This window comes from Felis catus, chromosome A3 (assembly GCF_018350175.1).
Source record: "Felis catus isolate Fca126 chromosome A3, F.catus_Fca126_mat1.0, whole genome shotgun sequence".
NCBI classification, from domain to species: Eukaryota; Metazoa; Chordata; class Mammalia; order Carnivora; family Felidae; genus Felis; species Felis catus.
In genome coordinates this window covers 15,381,720-15,403,167 of record NC_058370.1, presented here as the reverse complement: position 1 = coordinate 15,403,167, position 21,448 = coordinate 15,381,720, and the positions used below count along the sequence as shown (strand labels likewise).

General features: G+C 47.8%; 1 protein-coding gene across 2 annotated transcripts; it reads left to right on the top strand.

The window, feature by feature from the left end:
• Positions 1–7,954: 7,954 nt before the first annotated feature.
• WFDC2 (WAP four-disulfide core domain 2) lies at positions 7,955–14,157 on the top strand. 2 transcript variants are annotated; one of them, XM_003983428.6, is made up of 4 exons: positions 7,955–8,109; positions 8,674–8,817; positions 11,548–11,700; positions 13,998–14,157. In XM_003983428.6, the coding sequence occupies exons 1-3, from the start codon at positions 8,031–8,033 to the stop codon at positions 11,697–11,699; spliced, it is 375 nt and encodes a 124-aa protein (XP_003983477.2). In that variant the 5' UTR covers positions 7,955–8,030; the 3' UTR covers position 11,700; positions 13,998–14,157. The 2 variants fall into 2 exon arrangements, with proteins under 2 accessions (XP_003983477.2, XP_011279016.2); XM_011280714.3 differs by having other exon boundaries at positions 7,970–8,109; positions 8,641–8,817.
• The last annotated feature ends 7,291 nt before the right edge of the window (positions 14,158–21,448 follow it).

The window sequence follows — 21,448 nt, the reverse complement described above, 5'->3', positions numbered from 1 at the left end:
GTGTCAGGAATTTAAGCTTTTTTTTTTTCTTTCTGTTCGTAGTGCCCATTCGAGGGAGGAAAAGAAAATTTCACACTGTGCCTTCTTTCCAAATCCAGACTCACTGGCTATTGATTTTTTGTCTCCAAGAGATAGCTACTGTCTTCTTGCCTCGTTGTCACTGGGCTTGGCTTTCTGCCTGCCTGTCTGGGACGGACAGGTGCCTGGTTCTTTCTCCTGGCTCTCATTGGGACTGACTCTGGATTTCAGAAAGGTAATACTCTCTGCACTCTCCTTTAGGGACCCTTCTGACGCCAAAGGGGGGGGGCTATTCAACACTGCCAGAAATATTTATTTTTTTTTAAATTTTTTTTTCAACGTTTATTTATTTATTTATTTGGGACAGAGAGAAACAGAGCATGAACGGGGGAGGGGCAGAGAGAGAGGGAGACACAGAATCTGAAGCAGGCTCCAGGCTCCGAGCCATCAGCCCAGAGCCCGACGCGGGGCTCGAACTCACGGACCGCGAGATCGTGACCTGGCTGAAGTCGGACGCTTAACCGACTGTGCCACCCAGGCGCCCCAAAAAATATTTAAAATGACAACTATGTTCTCAAAGGGAAAGAAGCAAGGTGAGGAGATTGGAGCTGGAAGAGGCGGATCAACTTACGATGGCATTTAAGTTACGAACCAGTTCTTTGAGGGTTGAAAGCAATTTTCCACATTTTACAAATTTTACAAAACTGGAAATACAGGTCTGAAGGCAATTTAGGGTTCCCCTTTTCCTTTCCCAATCCCTGAACTTGCCCCATTTGTCTTGAATTTACAGCTTGTAAGTTACAGGCTTTAGAAAACCAAAGTCCTTAGGAAAACTTGCATTCTTTCTCCTTCCCTTAAAATGATACATCTTATCATGTTTTTTGAAATGTGAACACAGCTCACAATCACTGAAGACTGGAGGAAAAGAAAGGGAGGGGAGGGGAAGAGGCCTTTTTAAAACACGAACTGCTAAAAGGTCTCTTGTGCCCAAATTCTCCTATATATATCTCTTTAAGAAGAATTTTAGGGACAAGTACAAATTTTAAAAATCTTCTTCACAAATATTAGTAACTACAAAGACTTTAAATCAGTGTGTTCATGTGCATGTTGTACATGTGAGATACTGTTCTACTTTGGGACGGTATTGCTAAAATTAATTTGTAAAAGCCCTATTTAGTATGTTCGAAAGTAAGCACTTGTAAGGATTGGACATTCTAAAACTCTCAGAAAAATAGAAACTAACCCCTATTTTTTTTTTTTTTCAAGTTCACCTGATCTGGGAAAACATTTTGATTGTTTGTTTAGTTAAAGTAGACATGGCTCAGGGCGCCTGGGTGGCTCAGTTGGTTGGGCAACCAACTTCAGCTCAGGTCATGATCTCACGGTTCGTGGGTTCAAGCCCCATGTTGGGCTCTGTGCTGACAGCTCAGAGCCTAGAGCCTGCTTCAGATTTTGTGTCTCCCTCTCTCTGCCCCTCCCCTGCTCATGCTTTACGTCTCTCTGTCTCTCAATAATAAATAAACATTAAAAAATTAAAAAATAAAATTAAAATAAAATAAAATAAAATAAAATAAAATAAAATAGACATGGCTTAAGCCTGGCTGGCTCAGTCAGGGGAGCATACAGACTCTTGATCTTGGGGTTGTGAGTTCGAGCCCCATGTTAATGTAGAGATTACTAAAAAAAAAAAATAAAGTTAAAAAATAGACATGTCTTCAGAGTTATCAGCATCAAAATTAAAACTTTTATTCTGCCTGGGTTTACTTAAGTTAAATAAGTTGATATGATCTCTGTTACCCAAAAAAAAAAAAATTTTTTTTTTAAATAGCTTGGGAAAATGACGGACTTTGATGTCTTATAAAGTTTTTATGGGTAATCTAAGCACAATTGTTAGTAACAAGTATGTAGGGGTAAATCAAATAAAACAATTTTTAAGTAAACTTTAAATAATCTCCCAAATCTTTTTGGTAACCTAACACCTTCAAGTTTTGCTGAGTTAGGTTAAGCGATAAGTTAAGTTAAATTCACTAAATATCTAGATCATTTCCAAATAAGATGAAATGCTGCAACATTAATTACTGAACCTAAGTTTATCTACTTTTGGCTTCCTTATTACAAGGAAACTAAAGATAAACTTGAGTCTGTTAATAAACATGTTTTGTGCTTTATTAAAAGACTATATGAGGCACCTGGGTGGCTCAGTAGGTTGAGCGTCTGACTCTCGACTTCAGTTCAGGTCATGATCTCACGGTTTGTGAGACTGAGCCCCACATCAGGCTCTGTGCTAACAGCATGGAGCCTGCTTGGGATTCTCTCTCTCTCTCTCTCTCTCTCTGCTTCCCCCCTGTGCACACTTTCTCTCTCTCTTGCAAAATAAATAAATAAACTTAAAAATAAAATAAGACTATACTATGAAAAAGTACATGTCTAAAAATTATGAAATGTATTCATCAATTTGCCAATCTTCAGAATGCTGGTATACAGGTCACAGCTGCTTACTTATTAGCTTTCACTAGAAATGAAAGTTTCTAAGAGTTAAAAATTCTAATAAGGGAAACAGCTCTCTATGCAAGAAAGTAAGATGTGTGTTTTTGGTAAAAAAGAAAGTATGAGGAATAGAAATTCATTTTTGTTGAGGAAAAAGAAAGTAATTTTGTCCCGAAGTGAGGCTCTTATTTAAAGAGAGAAAGCTGAAGACAACATCTGGATGTGAAAAAAGAAAGTTGTAGAAGTTTCATGAAAAAAAAATCGTTGGGAAGGAATTTTATGTGTGGTCAGAACTGAGGAAGATTGGAATGAATAAGGTGGGGGTTTTGAGGGTTTTGTTTGGTTGGTTTTTTTGTTTTTTGTGTGTTTTTTTACATTACTTACTGGTGAATTGCTTATTTGTATCCTTTGCACAATTTCTTTTGGAATGAGCTGAGTTTTAATATCAAAAGTAAGCTGGTGCAACATTAGAATTTGGTTTTCTCTCTGTTAAAAGGACAGTGTTTTTTGTTTTTTGTTGTTTTTTTTAGACTTGTGTTCTGCGTAAGTCTTTTCGACCTCAAACATTCCAAAAGATTTGCTAAACTCATTAGGCTTACTTGTCGTGTTCAATTGCTTGGGGAGCTTTGTCCAATAAGAAGTGACACTAAGTTTTCTTTACGTTGTATTTGTAAGATTGTGGCACCTCCATTCTGCTTCTATAATGATGGTCCCTCATTGCCAGACCTTTGGACATCCTGATGTCCTGGTAACATGGCAATAGTCAGCAACCCAAGCAGAGAAATTGAGGTGGGGAAACAATGGCTGTAAAATTAAGCAGACAGACAGGGCTATGGGAAAACCCAGACAACTGCTTGGTTCTTCCTAGCTTTCTGACAAACTTCTTTTTTTGGTGTTTGCATTCCTTCACCCATCAGAGGCCCTTTAAGAGGACTCAAATTATGAATGGACGTTGGTGCAGAGACTTGTATAATATAGCAAAAAATAGTCTACCAGCAATGTCTGACTTGTCGGGTCCATAATCCTGGAAAAACTCTCTTTGTCTCCAGAGACCTCAGACCTCCTTCTTCCAGACACTTTGAATATCTACAGTTGATTTCTTTTAACTGCTGCCAAGTATGGGTTACCGATGCGTTTTGTCATTGTTGTATGTTTTCTGGATGGGTTGAAATTTTCCCTCTTGCGAGGCTGATGCCCTCACTGTGTAGGGAGAAAACTGTTAAAAATGTGTTTCCCACTTGGGATATACCTTCTATAATCTCCAGTGATTGGAGCACCTACTTCATTGGACAAATCATACAACCCTTAATGAAAATCTTGCAGACTTCTTGGAATCCCATCAGTGTATAACCTTCTGCCAATCCCTTGTCTCATGCTAGTATGCCCAGCTGCTGTAAGCTTCTAAAGTCTTATGCTCAAGCCTATCATCAACAGGTTAAGGGAGACTTCCCAGATCCCAATGCAAAGGAAATTGCTGGTCACATTCTAAAGCCTGGTAACTGGGTATTTTAGAAATGTCATCAGAGGAAGACAGCCCTCGAGCCCTGTTGGAAAAGACCCTACCAAGTGTTCCTGATGACTAACACTATTGCAAAACTAGAAGGCATTGACCCTTGAGTCCACATTACACAGCTAAATGAGGCTCCACCTGTCACCTGATCCTGTGCAGACACCGGAGATCTCCAAATCAGGTTGGCAGAGGAAGAGAAGTAACTGACTTCTAGGTAGACTACTTCCTCCCAAGATGACTGATCGACTGCATACTTTAATTAAAAGCGACACTCTTTCTCCTTCTTTTCCTTTCCTTTGCTGTGGCATTGGCCTGGAAAGTAATGCCCTCATCTGTATCTCCCAGGTCACTGCTAAGGGGATTAGCATCTAGTTTTTATCTCAGGATAGCAGAAAATCTAACTGTGCTCCTAATGTTTCATAAGCAAAATGAGACATTCCCTAAATTTACATCATGAGTTACAAGGACCTACCAAGAGGCTTTCATGATTCAGGACTCACTCCTTTTGGCAAGTTCCTACCTCCCTGGTTAAGGATAAATATAAATGAGGCTGTGATCAGGAACGTATTAATTCTTGAAATTGTTGCAAAATCTGCTGCTAAAGCCACAGTTGCCCAATGAAGATCCCTTAGACTCTCTGGCCAAAGTTGTTCTTGATAATAAAATAGCCCTTTGATTATGTTTTATCTGAACCAGGGGATGTCTGCTGTGGCCGACACCACCTGCTATACCTGGATTAACACTACTGGGGGAGTTGAAATTCAATTACATAAGATCACTGAGTAAGCTACTTGGCTTGAAAGAGCGATTCCTTCAGTGGGGTCTCTCTTTCACTTATTTAATTTTGATTGGCTTGAGTCTTGGGGACCATGGCTTCGAAGGGCAGACCAAATATTGGGAATTATCCCGTTTATAGTAATCGTAATCATACTCTCTCAAAAGCTTTAAATGTGTGTTCATAGCCACTAACCACCAAGCAAATGACCTCTCTGAGACTGAAATGTCAAAAAAGGAACAAAGATGACCAATTGAAAGCATGTGAACCTGAAGTCATAACCTGTGAATATCATAGCGATCGACCAAAAACATCATGACCTGTGAATGCCACCCAAGGGATCAGCAGAAGCCGCAAGAACTATAGAGTAGCCGAGAGTATAGCTAATGCCTTAAATTTTGAGCCCATTTCTCAGTTAAGCTGAGATTCTGGTCAAAAGGGAGTGATTTTAGGGGCGCCTGGGTGGCTCAGTCGGTTGAGCGTCCGACTTCGGCTCAGGTCATGATCTCGCGGTCCGTGAGTTCGAGCCCCGCGTCGGGCTCTGGGCTGATGGCTCAGAGCCTGGAGCCTGTTTCGGATTCTGTGTCTCCCTCTCTCTCTGCCCCTCCCCTGCTCATGCTCTGTCTCTCTCTATGTCTCAGTAATGAATAAACATTAATTAAAAAAAAAAAAAAGGGAGTGATTTTAAAAAGAAAACCACAGGCCCCAAATGGCTTCAACTAAGTTCAGGCCCCAAGTCAGTAAACCAAGACTTAACACCCAACCTGACTGCAGTCTCAACCCCCTAGAAATGTAACTTTTCACTAGTCAACATGGGAATTTCCTGCTCAGCCCTAGGAAACTGACCGATTCACCCCTTCTATTTCTCTTAGGAGGGTGACCCTTGCCCAAGACAATAAATAGATACTTTGTTAATGATTTCCTTTTTTCTGCTCCTTCTTTACCTTTAAAAACCTTTCCTTTTCTGTAGCCCCCTTTGGAGCTCCCCTCTACTTGCTGGAAGGAATGCCGCCCCATTCATGAATCAATTAGCAAAGCTAATTAGGTCTTTAAAATTTACTCCATTTAACTTGTGTTATTTAACACCAGGAAGTGGCCAATCCCTGACTCAGACCCAAATGTATTGGTTCTAAAGCCTCTGCCCTTATTACTTTTTACGGAGAAGGGAAATATATATATGCATGTTCTTAGCACAGAGCCTAGGATCACAAAAGTGAAACATCTTTTCATGCTGTCGGCCATTGGCAGAGGAAACTCTTCTCCATCTTCTGGCCTACCCAACCCCCTCAGCTTCAGACTAAGTGGCATTTCTGCAAGAAGCCGGAGCCAACCAGTAGGGAAGGTGGGGCGGGGTTGGGAGGTGGGGGGTGTAAAGGCTGGGGAGGAGCATGGCTGGGCAGTTTCCCTGCCTGGGTAGCTGTGTAAGAAAGAAGCTGTGCCCAAGGCTGAATACAGCCCAGTAGCCAACTGGGTCCAAAGGCTTTTAGCCTTTTGTATGCCCTAGACTGAGTTTCAGGAGTGTGCCTAGTGCTGTCCCCCACCTGGCTCCTGCCTCATTGCTGCTGACTGTTCTCCGACCTCAGTAAACAGCCCTGGCCCCTTGCAACCATGGCACATCTCTATTCCCCAGGACGGGCATGGGAAGGTGGGGGAGGCATTCTCGGCCTCTTTTAGCAGGAGCCATCTGTGGGGACAGTGGTCTGATATATTCATGTCACCAAAGCCCTACTCACCGGTCATCCCAATGGTCGGTGCCCCAGATACCCTCTAGCCTCCAGCAGCAAAGACCTCCTGGGGCTTACAGAGCCTCAGATTGTTGGTGCAGGAAGGGTCTTGTCTAATGCCCTGGGTAACCCTAACTTTTGCCAGCCTGGATTCTAAAGCTTGCGTATATACTTATCAGGTTCGTTGGTTACAGGAGACACCATTTATCGAGCTCTCACACTCGCTGATCTACTACGTGCTGTGTGTCCAGGCTGGAGTTCCTATGCCAATCAAGTGGACCCAGCCCTCAGTGAGTACACAGCGGGTCCATGGCAGTAGCATTACATTCATGTTCTCCCTGAATTCTTATACGGTCGCCATCTTTGTGGATGACAGAGTGGAAGCTCAGAACAGGGAGGTGATTCATTCAAGTTTCCTCAGCTGGGACATAATGAAGATGAAATCATACCCAGACCCCACCACCGCGCAGTCAACGCCAGATGGCTCCTTCCATTTCTCTGCACCAGCTGTCTTGCCCGATATGTGTCACGTGGTAGGCACCTAGTGAATATTTATGATGGAATGGGAAAAAACACAAGGGCTTGAAGGGAAGGAGATGTGGGTCCAGAACCTTGTCTCTAGAGCTTTGCATGGGACCTTGAGGGAAAGGTCGAAATCTCTGACTGGCATATACAGCTGATGATAATAGTAATTCTCGATTCATAGCTCTGCTGGGAAGATGGATGAGACTCCATGAGACCATGAGTACTGAGCCTGGCACACAGTCAGCCCTGACAGAGTGTTGGTGTGGAAAAGAGATGGAGAAAAAAAGGAAAGAAAGAAAGAAAGAAAGAAAGAAAGAAAGAAAGAAAGAAAGAAAGAAAGGAAACGAACAGACAGGACAAGACAAGGTGAGGGAGAGAGAAACATGTCCAAAATGGTTTGAAGCTCTTAAAAGGGGTTTCACCTTCATGGGCCTCAGTTTCTGTGCCAAATGGGTTCATTTATTTAAAACAACTGCTTTTTCTGTAGCCCCTACCGTGTGCTCTGTATCACTACACTAGCCCTCCATCACTAACCCTTCAACCCTTCAACACGCTGATCTAGCTGCCCCAAATCTAACCACTTAATCCCCAGGCTCTACTGCTTTTTCCTGTGGGCCCTGCCCTTCCCTCTCCGGGCATTACAGGGAGACTCAGGAGTCAGAGGCCCGGCCCTCGCCACTGCAGCTCGGTGCTCAGGCCCCAGGGGGTAGGAGGGAAGGGAGGAGCGGGACAAGGGTCTGGCCGCAGCTGGTCTATAGCTGCGCCAGGCCTGGAAGCTGCTCAGGTTCCTGGTTCCCACCGGGGCCAAGAGTGACATCTGATCCTGGGGGATTGTGAAACGGAGTGAGGTGGCAGCCCGCCCGCGGTGGCCGCTGAGCCCTCTCCCCCCCGTCGGCGTCGCCCCACCCCTGCCCCACTCCTCCCCGCGCGCGTCGTTAAATCCCCGCATCCGGGCGGCAGCTCACACCTGCACCCCGCCCGGCGCAGCACCATGCCTGCCTGCCGCCCCGGCCTTCACGCCGTCCCCCTCCTCCTCGGCCTGCTGCTGCTCGGCCTCTCCCCTGTCCCAGGTGAGCCGGGCGGGGGTACCCCGGCGCCCAGAGGGGCCGCTCCCGGAGCACCAGGACAAGCCCGGGGCTAGCTGCACGTAGCCTCTCTGAGAGCTGGAGGAATGGGGATTCCTGGGGGAGGAAGTGGGGACACCCATGAAGACCAAAATTTGAGGATTCCCTGGTGCCTGGAGGTGGTGACCCTTGGAGCTGAAGGTGTGGGGTCCAATGTGCTGGAGGTGGGGGAGACCAACGAAGACTGAAATTTGGGCCAGAGGCTCTGTGCCGAAGGTGGAGACTTAGTGGCGGGTGGGGGGACCCTCTGCCGACACATCGGAAGCTTCTAGATGCTCAGCTGTGCGGGGGGGGGGTCCCCCGAGGATTGAGGGCTCTGAGGACAAGGGTTAGGTAAACCCTGTACTCACAAGTGTCGGGGACCCCGGGCCTGGAGGTGGGGCCCTCTGAAGGCTGTAAGGGGGGCGCCTAGGGCCAGAGACTTAATTCCTAGGAGCTGGCGATCTGGGGCCCCAGTTGGGCGTCTTCCGGGACTAGGGCTCCTGGCCCCACTGACCGTCGGCCTCCCAGGCAGAGAAGCGGAGAAAACGGGCGTGTGCCCCCAGCTGCAGGCGGACCTGAACTGTACGCAGGAGTGCCAATCTGACGCCCAATGCGCCGACAACCTCAAGTGCTGCCAGGCCGGCTGCGCCACCATCTGCCACCTGCCCGACGGTAACCCCGGGGCGCCCCGTGCGGGGCGGGGAAGGGCGCCGTGCGCTGGAGGAGGCAGAGCGCTGCGATCGGGGCAGGGGGACGCTCCCGCCGCACCCAGGGACCCCTGCAGAGTGGAGACGGATGGAACCCGATCCGCCGTGCGCTCCCTCTCGGGGCCCCGGGCGGGGGGAGGGGGGGGACAAAGGCGTCGCTGAAGCGCAGCGGGGGAGCGGGGGAAGGGAGGTCCCCCACCCCTGGCCGGATTCCATTCCCCAGTGCGTGACGGATTTCCGGGCAAGCACAGGCTGGAAGGTGTTTCCGGAGGTCAGGGCACCCGGTTCGCAGTTTCCTCCGCGGCTGGTTGGAGCCGCAGGGAAGCCCGGGGCAGGCGAGTGGGCTGGGTCCCAACACCTGGGGCGCTCAGGCCTCTCGGAGTCCCTCCCCTGGGGCGTCCCCCAGCTCTGGCGGAAGGACTTGGAGCGCCTGGCCTGGCAAGACTCCCCTGGCTTCCCCTGTCCAGACGGAAAGACACTTTACAGAATTAGCGGAGCGCCGAGCCCATCTTAAAGATGTGGTTGTGAGCGTCAGAGAAAGGCTCGTGCCCAGGCCGCACCGTCACTCCGTAGCTCCGCAAGAGTCCTAGCGAAGTTCAACTTTTGCCCCTTCTTGGAAGGCTGGTTTGAAGGAAGTTGGGACTCCTCCCAGAGCACCCCTTCCCCCTTCCTCCTCTTTAAAACAATCTCTTCCACTGTAAGGAGAGAGAGGGAATTATGTGAAGACCTGGGGGGTCCACAAAAGGTCCTTGCTAGAGCTTACCCTCCCACCAGGCTATGGGGACGGTCATCAGAGCAGGGACTGGGCTTAGACAAGGTGGAATCCAAGCTTCTCACTTCTCAGAGGGAAAACTGAGGGCTAGAAGCAGGGATATGACCTGGGGTACCCAGGTATTGTGATTACTGGTCTTTATCCAGGATACAGCCCCTGTGATCTTCATGGTCTGTTATTTCTCCCAAGATACCAGTAGTGGCTGGGACTGTTTATAATTAGAGACCTCAGATTTATGAACAAGGAAGCGGAGAGGTGGAGGGACGACTGGCCCATCAGCTGGCTGATCAGCTGCCCATCAGCAGCTCCTGGAGGACCAGAAGGAGAGGTGGAGCTTGAGACAGAGGAAGCACGAGGCAGACACACAGACAGACGAGAGAGGTCCTTGGGGACAGATGGAGTGCCTGACTGTTAGGTGCCGTCTTCTCTGGTCCCTTGTCTCAGATGGACAGACTGAGGCAGGAAGAGGGACGGAGCCAGATGGCCTCCTGGACTAGGATCTTAGTTCTGCCATCTGCTAGTCATGTGATCCTGAGAAAGTCGCTTTACCTCTCCAAGCCTCTGCTTTCTCTTCGGCAAACTGGGGATAATAATCCCAAACCCTGTAGGATTAACATGAGGGCTAAATGAAATAACACACTGAAGATGTGTTTGTGGAGAGTAGATACTCTATACACAGTGGCGCGATTTGTCGGTAACCCTTTCCCGACTCCCTTTCGTCCCAGAGAAGCCCAGTATCCAAATCTCCTGCCCTTTGCAAGGGAATGGATTTCTTTGTGCTAGGAAATCAGCCACTCCTGTCCTCCGCAGCTAATCAGCCACTTCTGTGCCTGTGTTTGACTTTTGGCTGGGTTTGCTCCTGGGGCTTCTGGGAATTGAGCCCAGCTCCCTTCTCCTTGACCCAGGAAGTTGAGCATAGGGTGAGTGTGTGTGTGTGTGTGTGTGCGTGTAAATGGGTGGTGACAGTCTGGGTTCAGGTGTTGGTTTTGCTTCTTACCAGCGGTGTGGTGTTGGTGGCACCTGTCTGTGCCTCACTTTCCTGGTCTGAGATAGGAGCAGGGTTAGAAACAGCCCCGACAGAGGAAATACTTGATGTGAGGATTAGAGGAGGTAATGGATCTACACCAAGAACACTGTAAGCAGCACTTCTCTGCGGTGTTGTCTGTGAGTGAGCCACGGATGAGAGAGTATATGGAGGGGGGGGCGTGGAGTGAGTGAAGAGACCGTGGGTGTGCAAACCCTCACACGTGCACAGCTTACGAAGCAGCAGGGTGTCTGGTGCGCAGACTCTGAAGCCCGATTCCTGGGTTTCCAGTCCTGCCTCCATGGGTGGAGTAATAGACAAATTACTTAACCTCTTGGTGCCTCAGTTTCCTCATCTGTAACCTGAGGAAATATTAACAGTACCTCTCCCTCTTGTAGAATTATTGTGAGGATTAGAGGGGTTAATATATGTCGAGTGCAGAGAATAATGGCTGGCACACGGTAGGAGCTAAGCAAGTGCTAACTCAGCAGTGCTCATTCTCATCACTGTGGCAAAGCAGTTTGGTTCTCGGTGAGGAGTGCATGTGCATGGCCCCCATGGCTGCACAACAACCCCATGATGTGGGCAGCGCTGATTTCACGTAGCACCCGAAGGCACAGCGGCTCTGGGACATTTCTGTTCTCCACGTTAGGCCGCAGAGATAGGAAAAGGCAGAGCTGGGCCTCGACCTCACGTCCTGTGATTTCAAAATCGAGGGTGGAGGGAGCAGGAGGAGGAGAGGTCTGCAGACGGTCTTGCTAGGCGACTCTGGGATCAACTCAGACAGGCGGGCAGCTTTACTGTTTGTGACACGGGGGCGGGGTGGGGGGGTGCCGGGAGGGGTGTTCATCTCCCGGCATCCCCTCTGCCCACTTCCCGTTGCTCCTTTTTGTCCCCAGAAAAGCAAGGTTCCTGCCCCCACGTGAACACTGACTTCCCCCAGCTCGGCCTCTGCCAGGACCAGTGCAAGGTGGACAGCCAGTGTCCTGGCCTGTTGAAATGCTGCTACAATGGTTGCGGGAAGGTGTCCTGCATCACTCCCGTCTTCTGAGGTAGGTGGGAGGGGGGAAGGAAGTGCACTGATGCCTATGGGTAAAGATGGTTGAAAAGGAGGACCTGGCGAACACAGCTCTGTTCATGTCTGTCCATTTACTTGCTTTCCTCCAGTCAGCAAGTATCTGTTATCTGTCATGTGCCATGCACAGCTCTGGGTACTGAGGGCGGCCCATGAGTGAGCAAATCAGACAGAAACTCTGACGGGTTTTATGTGCTAATGGGCAACAAAGAAAAATAAATAAGGAAGTAGATTCTGTAGACTGTTCGAGGGAGAAAAGTACCCCGGAGAAAAAAAGAAGGGGAGTAGGGGTGGGGCAGGGTGGGCAGGAAGTGGGGTTGCCGTTTTTTTTCCCCCCACAGGAATGCTCAGGGAAGGTCCCACCCAGAAGGCAGCACTTGAACAAAGACTTGCCAGAACTTGAGGGAGGGAGCGTGAGGATATCTGGGGGGAGTGTCACAGGCCAGGGGCAGCAGGTGCAAAAGCAGGAGCATCCCTGGTGTTTCATGAAAAGCCAGGAGGCTGGGTGAGAGCGAGGAGGGCACAGGAAGAGGAAGGTCGGTCACGGGTAAGTGGAGCATGTCTTAGGGGCCTGATAGGTCATTACAGGACTTTAGTCTTGACCCGGAGATGTGGCCGCCATGGAAATGGACGTGCTCTGACTCAGATTTGGAAATGATTGCTCTGACTGCCCGGTGGAGAATAGGCTGTAGAGGGGCAGTGGCAGAAGCAGGAGACCAGCTAGGAGGCTCCTGCGAGAGTCAGCTGGGAGGTGATAGACCAGGGGAGGCAGGTGGCTATGTTTGGGACGTATGTGAAGGCAGAGGGGACGGCTGATGAATTGGGCTGTGAGGGAAAGAGGTTTCCTCTGTTGCCTTAGCATGCACTTAGAAAGTCAGCAGTTGGGGGAGCAGCTGTGCCCTGGGAGAGAGGACAGTGGACAGTGCCAGGAGCAGGTGGGGAGGTGAGAGGCTCTTTGCATGTGGCCAGTGGGAGGCCAAAGGCTGATCCTTAGTTTCGCCCAAAGCGTGGCTTCTCAGGACACACGCGGCAGACATCAAATGTATATTTGAAGTGTGAGGGGCACTTGCTCTGTAGCAGGCCGGGGCCACATCTGGCCACCTCTGGTGGCTCTGCCCATGTAAGGAAAGGATTGTGGAGCCTCTCTTCCTCTAGTAACAACTAAAAATAAAACAATATCAAGTCCTAGAGTAAGTGTGAGGGAGTAAATACAAGACCCCAAACTCGGGTTTGGTTGGCCCTTGGGGACGTCGGGCACTGTGACCAGGTCTCTGTGCCAGGTGCTGGGGCAGAAGGTGTCCACTGCCCTTCCTCACAGGGCTTGCAGCCCCATGGCTGAGGCAGATGGATGGACAGACACTCCGAGAGCCTGTCATCAGTGCTGCACTGGGGGAAGGGTTGAGCGCTGGGGGAACAGAGGAGAAAGCCTCATGGGGTGGGAGGTGGCGTGGTGGTGGGAGGGAGGAGGCTTGGCAGAGGGATGATCCTGGCCAGCCCTCAGGGACGACTGGAAGGTCGGTTGTGGGGTGAGGTGCAGGGGGAGCAAGAACCTGGAAGTGCCCTTTGGTTGACATCTCAGTATTGATGGTGGGGCTGCCTTGATAAGCCCTCACCCCGGGGGATTGACAGGTCACTGGTGGGGCCCGGTATTGCCCAGGTGAGAGGACTGAGGCTACAGAGAGGGGAGGGTGTGCCCGAGGCCCTGTGGGTGCTATTTCAAGGTGTCCCTTCAGTGCCTGGGAGGGAACCACGGTCTCCAAGGGCCCAGAGCTCTCCAGTGATGCCAATCATCTCCTGCCTCCCTGACTGCCAGTAGGTGGCTGGACTTGGTGGCCAGGAAGACCCGGATGTGGATTTCACTTCACTAGACTTTTTACCTCCCGGGGCTGCAATTATTTTGCTTGTAAAATGAGATCAATAAGATCTCCTTGACCAGCGAATCCCAGCTTAACCCAAGGAATGGAGACATTCCTGGTGGCAGAAGGGCTTTGAGGGAGATAAATGATGGCTGTCCCTTAGGAAGGCCCCAGTGGTCAATTGGGCCACGGTTACCCAGGTATGTTCCGGGCAGGTCTGAAGCAGAAGAGGTGAGTCCAGGACCTGCAGAGAAGTGCAGGCAGAGCCCCAGGGCCTCAGGAAGGTGACGCTTTGCTGTGCGTGTGTGTTGGAAGGGGGGAGTCGGGGGGGGGGGTTGGTCCAGAATTTAAGCTCTGTCTTCTTGTCTAGTATTTTGCGTATTGCCGTTGATGTATTATTATGGTTTTCTTCCTCCAGCTCTAGCCACCACCACCCGAGGAGTGGGGGAGTGGAAGTTTCTGCCCGGCCCTGCCTGGCTCCAGCCCAGCTGGGCTCCCCTCTTTCTGGCCTCTGCACTCCCTCCAGAGCCGAGCACAGCTTCTGTCTTTTCCAACCAATAAAGTGACCGTTTCCAGCACTGGGGGAAGGGCCATGGCCTCCATTCTTAACCTTTCTGTCCCTGTCTCTCCCGACTCTGGATTGATGGCGGGTGGGGTGGGGTGGGGGAGGGGGTGGTGGCGACCAGGTCATCCTGGCATGAAGTCCAGGGAGGGATCAACTGTGAGCCAGTGAACATACACTCAGGGCTTGGCTCGTGTACTACTCGTGTAATAGCGTTTTCTTTGGGAGGTTGGTAGTTGTCCTTTCGGCGGGAGGGACGTGGAAGAGAGAACAGGCTCAGAGATGGGATGGAATGCTTCCAAAGTCACTCCCATTCATTGCCGGGGCCTGCAACACTTCTCTGTGCCCCGGACCCAGGGCTGCGAGACTTGTTTGCGAGATCTCAAAACAACCCTTGATGTAGCTAATGACAGTCCCGTGTTCTAGACCAGGAGTCTAGCAAGTGACTTGCTTGCGGCCACATGGACAGAAATTGGCAAAACTGGGGTCCTTTGATTGGTTCTTTGATTGTTTTTCATTATCTATCTGTTTATTTATTTATTGTAATGTTTATTTATTTTGAGAGAGGGGAGGGGCAGAGAGGAGAAGGAGAGAATCCCAAGCAGGCTCCATGCCGCCAGCACAGAGCCTGACACTGGGCTTGAACTCACGAAACGTGAGATCACGATCTGAGCCGAAATCAAGAGTCAGATGCTTAATTGACTGAGCCACCCAGGCGCCCCTTAACTGGTTTTTTAAATCAAACCATTATTTCGTACAAGTAATGCAGTCACACGGACCAAAATCCGAAAGGTGAAAACGACAACAACAAAAAGGGTCTTTCACCCTTGACCTCCTCCCCCTGCCCCGTGCCCTATGAAGGCACCAATTCTAGCAGTTTCTTCTGTGTTCTTTCAGAGACCTAGCCCTCAGTCCTCACCCTCTCCACCCCTTTTCTTTCCCTCTCTCTCTCTTTCTCTGTTTTCCCCACCATCCCTTTCTCTTTTCTCTCTCTTCCCCTTGCTCTCCCTCTGCCCCTTTCTGTTTCCGCATTGCCTTTTTTTTTTCTGTTCCCCCTCCATGCCCCTCTCGCTTTATCCCCTTCTCTCAATGTTCCTCTGCCCACCCCAGGACAGCTTTTATCTCCTTCTCTGCTCTACCCACCATTGGATGTGAGAGATCAGGGCAGCTTGTCTGGAGACGGAAGAGCTTGGTGGTTTGGTGTTTGGCCAGTCTTATCCTTCTCATCCTCTTGTGAGTCCCTGCCCCAGGCCATGAACCAGGAAAGACCCAGGGCTTCTCCATCCACCCCGTTAGGGATGCAAGGTGAACATGGACCTGTGGGTGCTCAGTGCATAAGGCTGTCCTTGGCGATAGATGGCAGTGTAGCCTTCTCTTTTCTGATTTCTGTCCCTGCCCAGGCTTGAGTCGCCTGAGCCCTTGCGGGCAGCAGCAAAGGCATCCAGAGATGGGCTCGGTAGAAGCCCCGTGATGGGACCAAATGTGTGGCTGCCACCCCCGCCACTCTCTCCTCACTTTCCCCAGGTTTGTACGGGGAGAGAGCCCTAGGCAGGGTCCCGTCTAACCCAGGGATGGCAGAGGTATGCCTTTCGTATGCATGCCATCTCTCCCCTCCGGCACCCACTCTGCAAACCTGCATCGCTCATGCTCCTCCTTTCCCTAACCCAGGGCTCCAGCAGCTGCTACCAGTTCCCCACTGACCGGGGCCAGTGGGCAAATTTGCTGCTCCCGATTTAACGCAAATGAAGTGCCACCGACAGCATATCAGACCTGGTGGCTGAGATTTTACTGCATGAGAAGGCTGCCCGGGGCCACCCTGAGTTGGGGTCTGAGGGAGATGGACCCTCAGGGCCTCCGCCAGAAACTTAAGTGGGGGTGGGACTTTTTCAAGGGGGTCCCGGCCCACGGGCCTCCTGGGGAAGATGAGGTGGGGAGAACCAGGGTTCCTGGAGTTACCAAGGATCCCAGTGATGAACAGGAAGAACTCTGCTGGAAAAAGAGGGTTAAGGGGTAGAGTGGGTCACGTGAGAAAATGGGTGGGTTTGGAGGAGCCCCCGGCCTAGCACATTCTTCTGATCAACTTTTGCTGCCGAGTGGCTGCTGCAGGCCAGGGACTCTGAGGGTCTTTGGTTGAGGGGTGTGAAGAGGAAAGAAGGGGGGACTGCTCTGAACTGGCCCCTTCCTCCCCTCTTCCAGGTCTCGATGAGCTATTTATTATGTAGCCAGACCACAGCCATGCTTAGTTTGGCTCGGGGGGGGGGGGGGGGCGGGGTGGTGGTGGCTCCCAGGGCCAGGAGTCCTGGTAAACTGCTGGCTCCAGATGGGACTGTCACTCTCGTGGAACCTCCCAGAACCCCTCGGTCCTGTTGACCCCCTCCCCCACCCCCAGAGTTCAGGGCAGAGTTTCTTCCTGCCTTTACTTTCTCTCACTTCAGCAACAAACTGCTTTGCTGATGCCTCTGCGCCCCATCTCCAGTCCCAAGGGCTGTTCTGCGGAACAAGCATCTGCGGAAACAAGCATCTGTTCAGCAGGAAAGCGCAGGCTTTGGGTTGGATGGATAATAGGAGGTTACACACAAAAAACTGAAGTTCTAAAAACAGGCCAGTAGAGGATAGCCCTGACTGAGGAACAACATAAGCAGAGGCATTTGCTCACCCAGGAAATACTTATTGAGTGCCTACTATGTATAGATGGTGGGAGGTTGGTACCAAGGAGGTTGTGTGCGTGTGTGTATGTATCTGTGTCTGTGTGTATGTGTGTGTGCATGTGTATGTGTGTTCATGTGTGTGTGTGTGTGTGTGTGAATGAACTCATGTTTACCATGTATATCATGTCAAGTGATAACTCAAAGATGGGTAAGAGGACTGGTGAACCCCAAGGTGGGGGTTGAGGTGGGTGTGGTTTCTTTGCAGAGGGTGTTCAGGGAAGGTCTTTCATCAAGCATCATTCAAGTACTGAGTTGAGTATGAGCCATGTGACAATCCATGGAAGAGCGGTTCAGACCCAGGAAACTTCCAGGACTAAGGACCTGAGGTCAGAGTGTGCTCTGAGTATTTGAGGATGGTCCAGGAGGCTAACGTGGTTGGAGTAAATGAGGGGTCAGGGGCACGAGGGGAGATGAGCTCAGGGAGGTAGCGTGGGCACAGATTATGGAGGGCGCTGTGGTCACCGCAGAGACTTTGGCTTTTATTCTAGGGAATTTAGGAGCCACGGGAGGGGTCTGAGCAGAGATGTGCCCCGATCTGACTTGTGTTTGAAACGATCTTTCAGGTTGTTACGTTAAGAATAGACTCTAGAGGGCGATGTGGGAGCAGGGAGAGCGGTTACACTACCGCCACGGGGCAGGGAAGAAACGCCTTTTTGTTCCTGTGTCTTCATCTAGTGTCTTGAGTTCCCCCCCACCCCACCCCACACCCCACCCCCATCCCCACCGCTCCGTGCAACTGCTGACAGATGCTTCAACAGCTGGGGATGTACCAGCTGTGCTGTCTTCTGTGGCTGCTGCCTGGATCCCTCTGCCTTCTGCCCGTGGATGCATCTTCGGGAAACTAACTCGTGAAATAATCACATTGCAAACACAACAAATACCCACCTCCTGCCCCAGCTGGTAATTCTACCACAGAGTCATGGCAAAAGTGAGAGGGTGAGGAAGCTTAAGAACAGAATGACAGCTGACAGAATGCCAACCCTCCATTCAGTGCCACAGCGTGTTGGTGAGGGTCTTGGTTTGCTCAGCTCTGAAAGGTGGTACTTAGGCGAACTGCTGCGACCCCCTCAGCCACAGAGCAACTTGGCGTTGGTAGGTCCTGCCTGCAGAGAGAAGAGGTCCTAAACTCAGAAGTCTCTGTATTTCCCCCGCAGCAGAGACATCAACCCCCAGGCCCAGCCAGACCAGACCTATTGGGGTGAGCTCATTACACACAAAGATGGGACCCCTTGAGCTGCTGTCCCCAGTGTTTGCGCCCCTCATACCTTAAGCACCCCTCTGGAAATTTTTCATCAGATGAGCAATCCAAAGCCTGCGGTTTCTTATGGGTTAGGGTTAGTTTTAGTTTCCTCTTTAACTTCTTGGTTATAGCCCATTCATTCTTTAGTAGGATGTTCTATAGTCTCCAAGTATTTGTTACCTTGCCAAATTTCTTCTTGTGGTTGTTTTCGAGTTCCACAGCGTTGTGGTCTGAAAATATGCACGGTATGATCTCAATCTTTTTGTACTTACTTAGGGCTGATTTGTGTCCCAGTATGTGGTGTATTCTGGAGAACATTCCATGTGCATTGGAGAAGAATGTATATTCCGCTGCTTTAGGATGAAATGTTCTGAATGTATCTGTTAAGTCCATCTGGTCCAGTGCGTCATTCAAAGTCATTGTTTCCTTGTTGATTTTTTGATTAGATGATCTGTCCTTTGCTGTGAATGGGGTGTTGAAGTCTTCTACTATTATGGTATTACTATCAATGAGTTTCTTTATGTTTATGATTAATTGCTTTATATATTTGGGTGCTTCCGCATTTGACACATAAACGTTTACAATTGTTAGGTCTTCTTGGTGGATAGACCCCTTGATTATGATATAATGCCCTTCTGCATCTCTTGAAACAGTCTTTATTTTAAAGTCTAGATTGTCTGATATAAGTATGCCTACTCTGGCTTTCGTTTGTTGACCATTAGCATAATAGATGGATTTCCATTGCCTCATTTTCTTTTCTTTTTTTTTTTTTTTAATTTTTTTTAACATTTATTTATTTTTGAGAGACAGAGCATGAGCAGGGGAGGGGGAGAGAGAGAGAGGGAGACACAGAATCCAAAGCAGGCTCCAGGCTCTGAGCTGTTTGTTAGCACAGAGCCCGATGCGGGGCTTGAACTCACAAACAGAGATCATGACCTGAGCCAAAGTCAGACGTTCAACCGACTGAGCCACCCAGGCGCCCCCCATCCCCTCGTTTTCAATCTGAAGGTGTCTTTAGGTCTAAAGTGGGTCTCTTGTAAACAGCATATAGATGGATCCTGTTTTCTTATCCATTCTGTTACTCTGTCTTTTGATTGGAGCATTGAGTCCATTGACGTTTAGCGTGAGTACTGAAAGATATGAATTTATTGCCGTTATGATGCTTGTAGAGTTGGAATTTCTGGTGGTGTCCTCTGGTCTTTTCTAATCTTTGTTGCTTTTGGTATTTATTTATTTATTTATTTATTTATTTATTTATTTATTTATTTATTTATTTTTATCTTTTCTTGCCTCAGAGAGTCCCCCTTAACATTTCTTGCAGGGCTGGTTTAGTGGTCACAAACTCCTTTAATTTTTGTTTGTCTGGGAAACTTTTTATCTCTCCTTCTATTTTGAATGACAGCCTTGCTGGATAAAGAATTCTTGGCTGCATATTTTTCTGATTCGGCACGTTGAATGTATCCTGCCACTGCTTTCTGGCCTGCCAAGTTTCTGTGGATAGGTCTGCTGCAGACCTGATCTGTCTTCCCTTGTAGGTTAGGGACTTTTTTTCCCTTGCTGCTTTCATGATTCTTTCCTTGCCTGAGTATTTTGTGAATTTGATTATGATATGCCTTGTTGATGGTCGGTTTTTGTTGAATCTAATGGGGGTCCTCTGTGCTTCCTGGATTTTGATGTATGTGTCTTTCCTCAGGTTAGGAAATTTTTCCACTATGATTTGCTCACATAACCCTTCTACCCCTATTTCTCTCTCTTCCTCTTCTGGGACCCTATGATTCTGATGTTCTTCCTTTTTAATGAGTCACTGATTTCTCTAATTCTCAAATCATGCTCTTTTGCCTTAGTCTCCCTCTTTTTCTCTGCCTCATTATTCTCCTTAAGTTTGTCCTCTATGTTACTGATTCTCTGCTCTGCCTCATCCATCCTTGCCACTGCGGCATCCATCCATGATTGCAGCTCAGTTATAGCATTTTTTATTTCATCCTGACTAGCTTTTACTTCTTTTATCTCCACAGAAAGGGATTCTAGTCTATTTTCAACTCCAGCTAGTATTCTTATTATTGTGATTCTAAATTCTGGTTCAGACATCTTGCTTGTATCTGCGTTGGTTAAGTCCCTGGCTGTCGTTTTTTTGTGCTCTTTCTTTTGGGGTGAATTCCTTTGTTTTGTCATTTTGAAGGGAGAAAAGGAATTAATGAGGTAGAAAAATTGAAATTAAAAAAATTAAAATTAAAAATTAAACACACACACACACACACACAAATCAAATAGATGATGCTAGATCCTAGGTGTGTTTTGGTCTGGGTGTTGAAAGTGGTTTGACAGATTAGAGAAAAAAAAGTGGGGGAAGGAAAAAAAGGAAATTGTTTGAGAATTTTAAAAAATGGATATACTGAAGTAGTCTAAAATGAGATGATGGGGTAAAATAGAATTTGAAAAAATATACACAAAAGTAAAGAATATAGTAGAAAAAAACATTAAAGAAAAATATTTTTAATAAAAATTAAAAATAAATATGAATTTTTGCTTTTTCTGTATTTAAGAAAAAAGAAAAGAAACAAAAAAGAGAAAAGATAAAAAAAGAAAAAGAAGAAATCGTTTGAAAATTTGAAAAAGTGAATACACTGTAGTAGACTACAATAAAATGATGGAAGTAAAATAGAATTTGAAAAAATCTACATAAAAGCAAAACTATAGTTAAAAAATTAAATAAAAATATTTTTAATAGAAATTGAAAGTAAAAATGAAGTTTTTCTCTTTCTGCATTCAAGAAAAAGAAAAGAAACAAAAAAGAGAAAAAAAGAAAAAGAAAGGAAAAAAAGGAAATTGCTTGAAAATAGAATTTGAAAAAATTTACATAAAAGCAAAAATATAGTAAAAAATTAAATAAAAATATTTTAAATAGAAATTGAAAGTAAAAATGAAGTTTTTCTCTTTCTGCATTCAAGAAAAAGAAAGGAAACAAAAAAGAGAAAAAAAGAAAAAGAAAGAAAAAAGGAAATTGTTTGAAAATTTGAAAAGGTGAGTACAATGAAGTAGACTAAAATAAAGTGATGGAAGTAAAATAGGATTTGAAAAAATTTACACAAAAGTAAAAAATATAGTAATAAAAATTAAAGAAAAATATTTTAATAAAAACTGAAAATAAAAATGAATTTTTTCTCTTCCTGTATTCAAGAAAGAGAAGAAGTGTAAAAGAGAAAAAGAAAAAAAAAAAAGAAAGAAATTGCATAGATGAACCTGCTAACAGGTTGAAGTAGGACTGAAATTGCTTCGTTTTCCCCTAGAAGTCAGTCTATGTAGCGCTTTTTAGTCCATAAACTAAGCCGGCAGTGAGACTTGTGTTCTTGAAGAGCGCA

Bases quoted from the DNA above. Each gene is read 5' to 3' on its own strand.
- WFDC2 (XM_011280714.3), top strand. From the start codon at position 8,031: ATGCCTGCCTGCCGCCCCGGCCTTCACGCCGTCCCCCTCCTCCTCGGC. The intron at 8,110-8,640 runs GTGAGCCGGGCG...TTCCGGGACTAG, and splicing joins CGGCCTCTCCCCTGTCCCAG to GGCTCCTGGCCCCACTGACC. The intron at 8,818-11,547 runs GTAACCCCGGGG...TTTTGTCCCCAG, and splicing joins CATCTGCCACCTGCCCGACG to AAAAGCAAGGTTCCTGCCCC.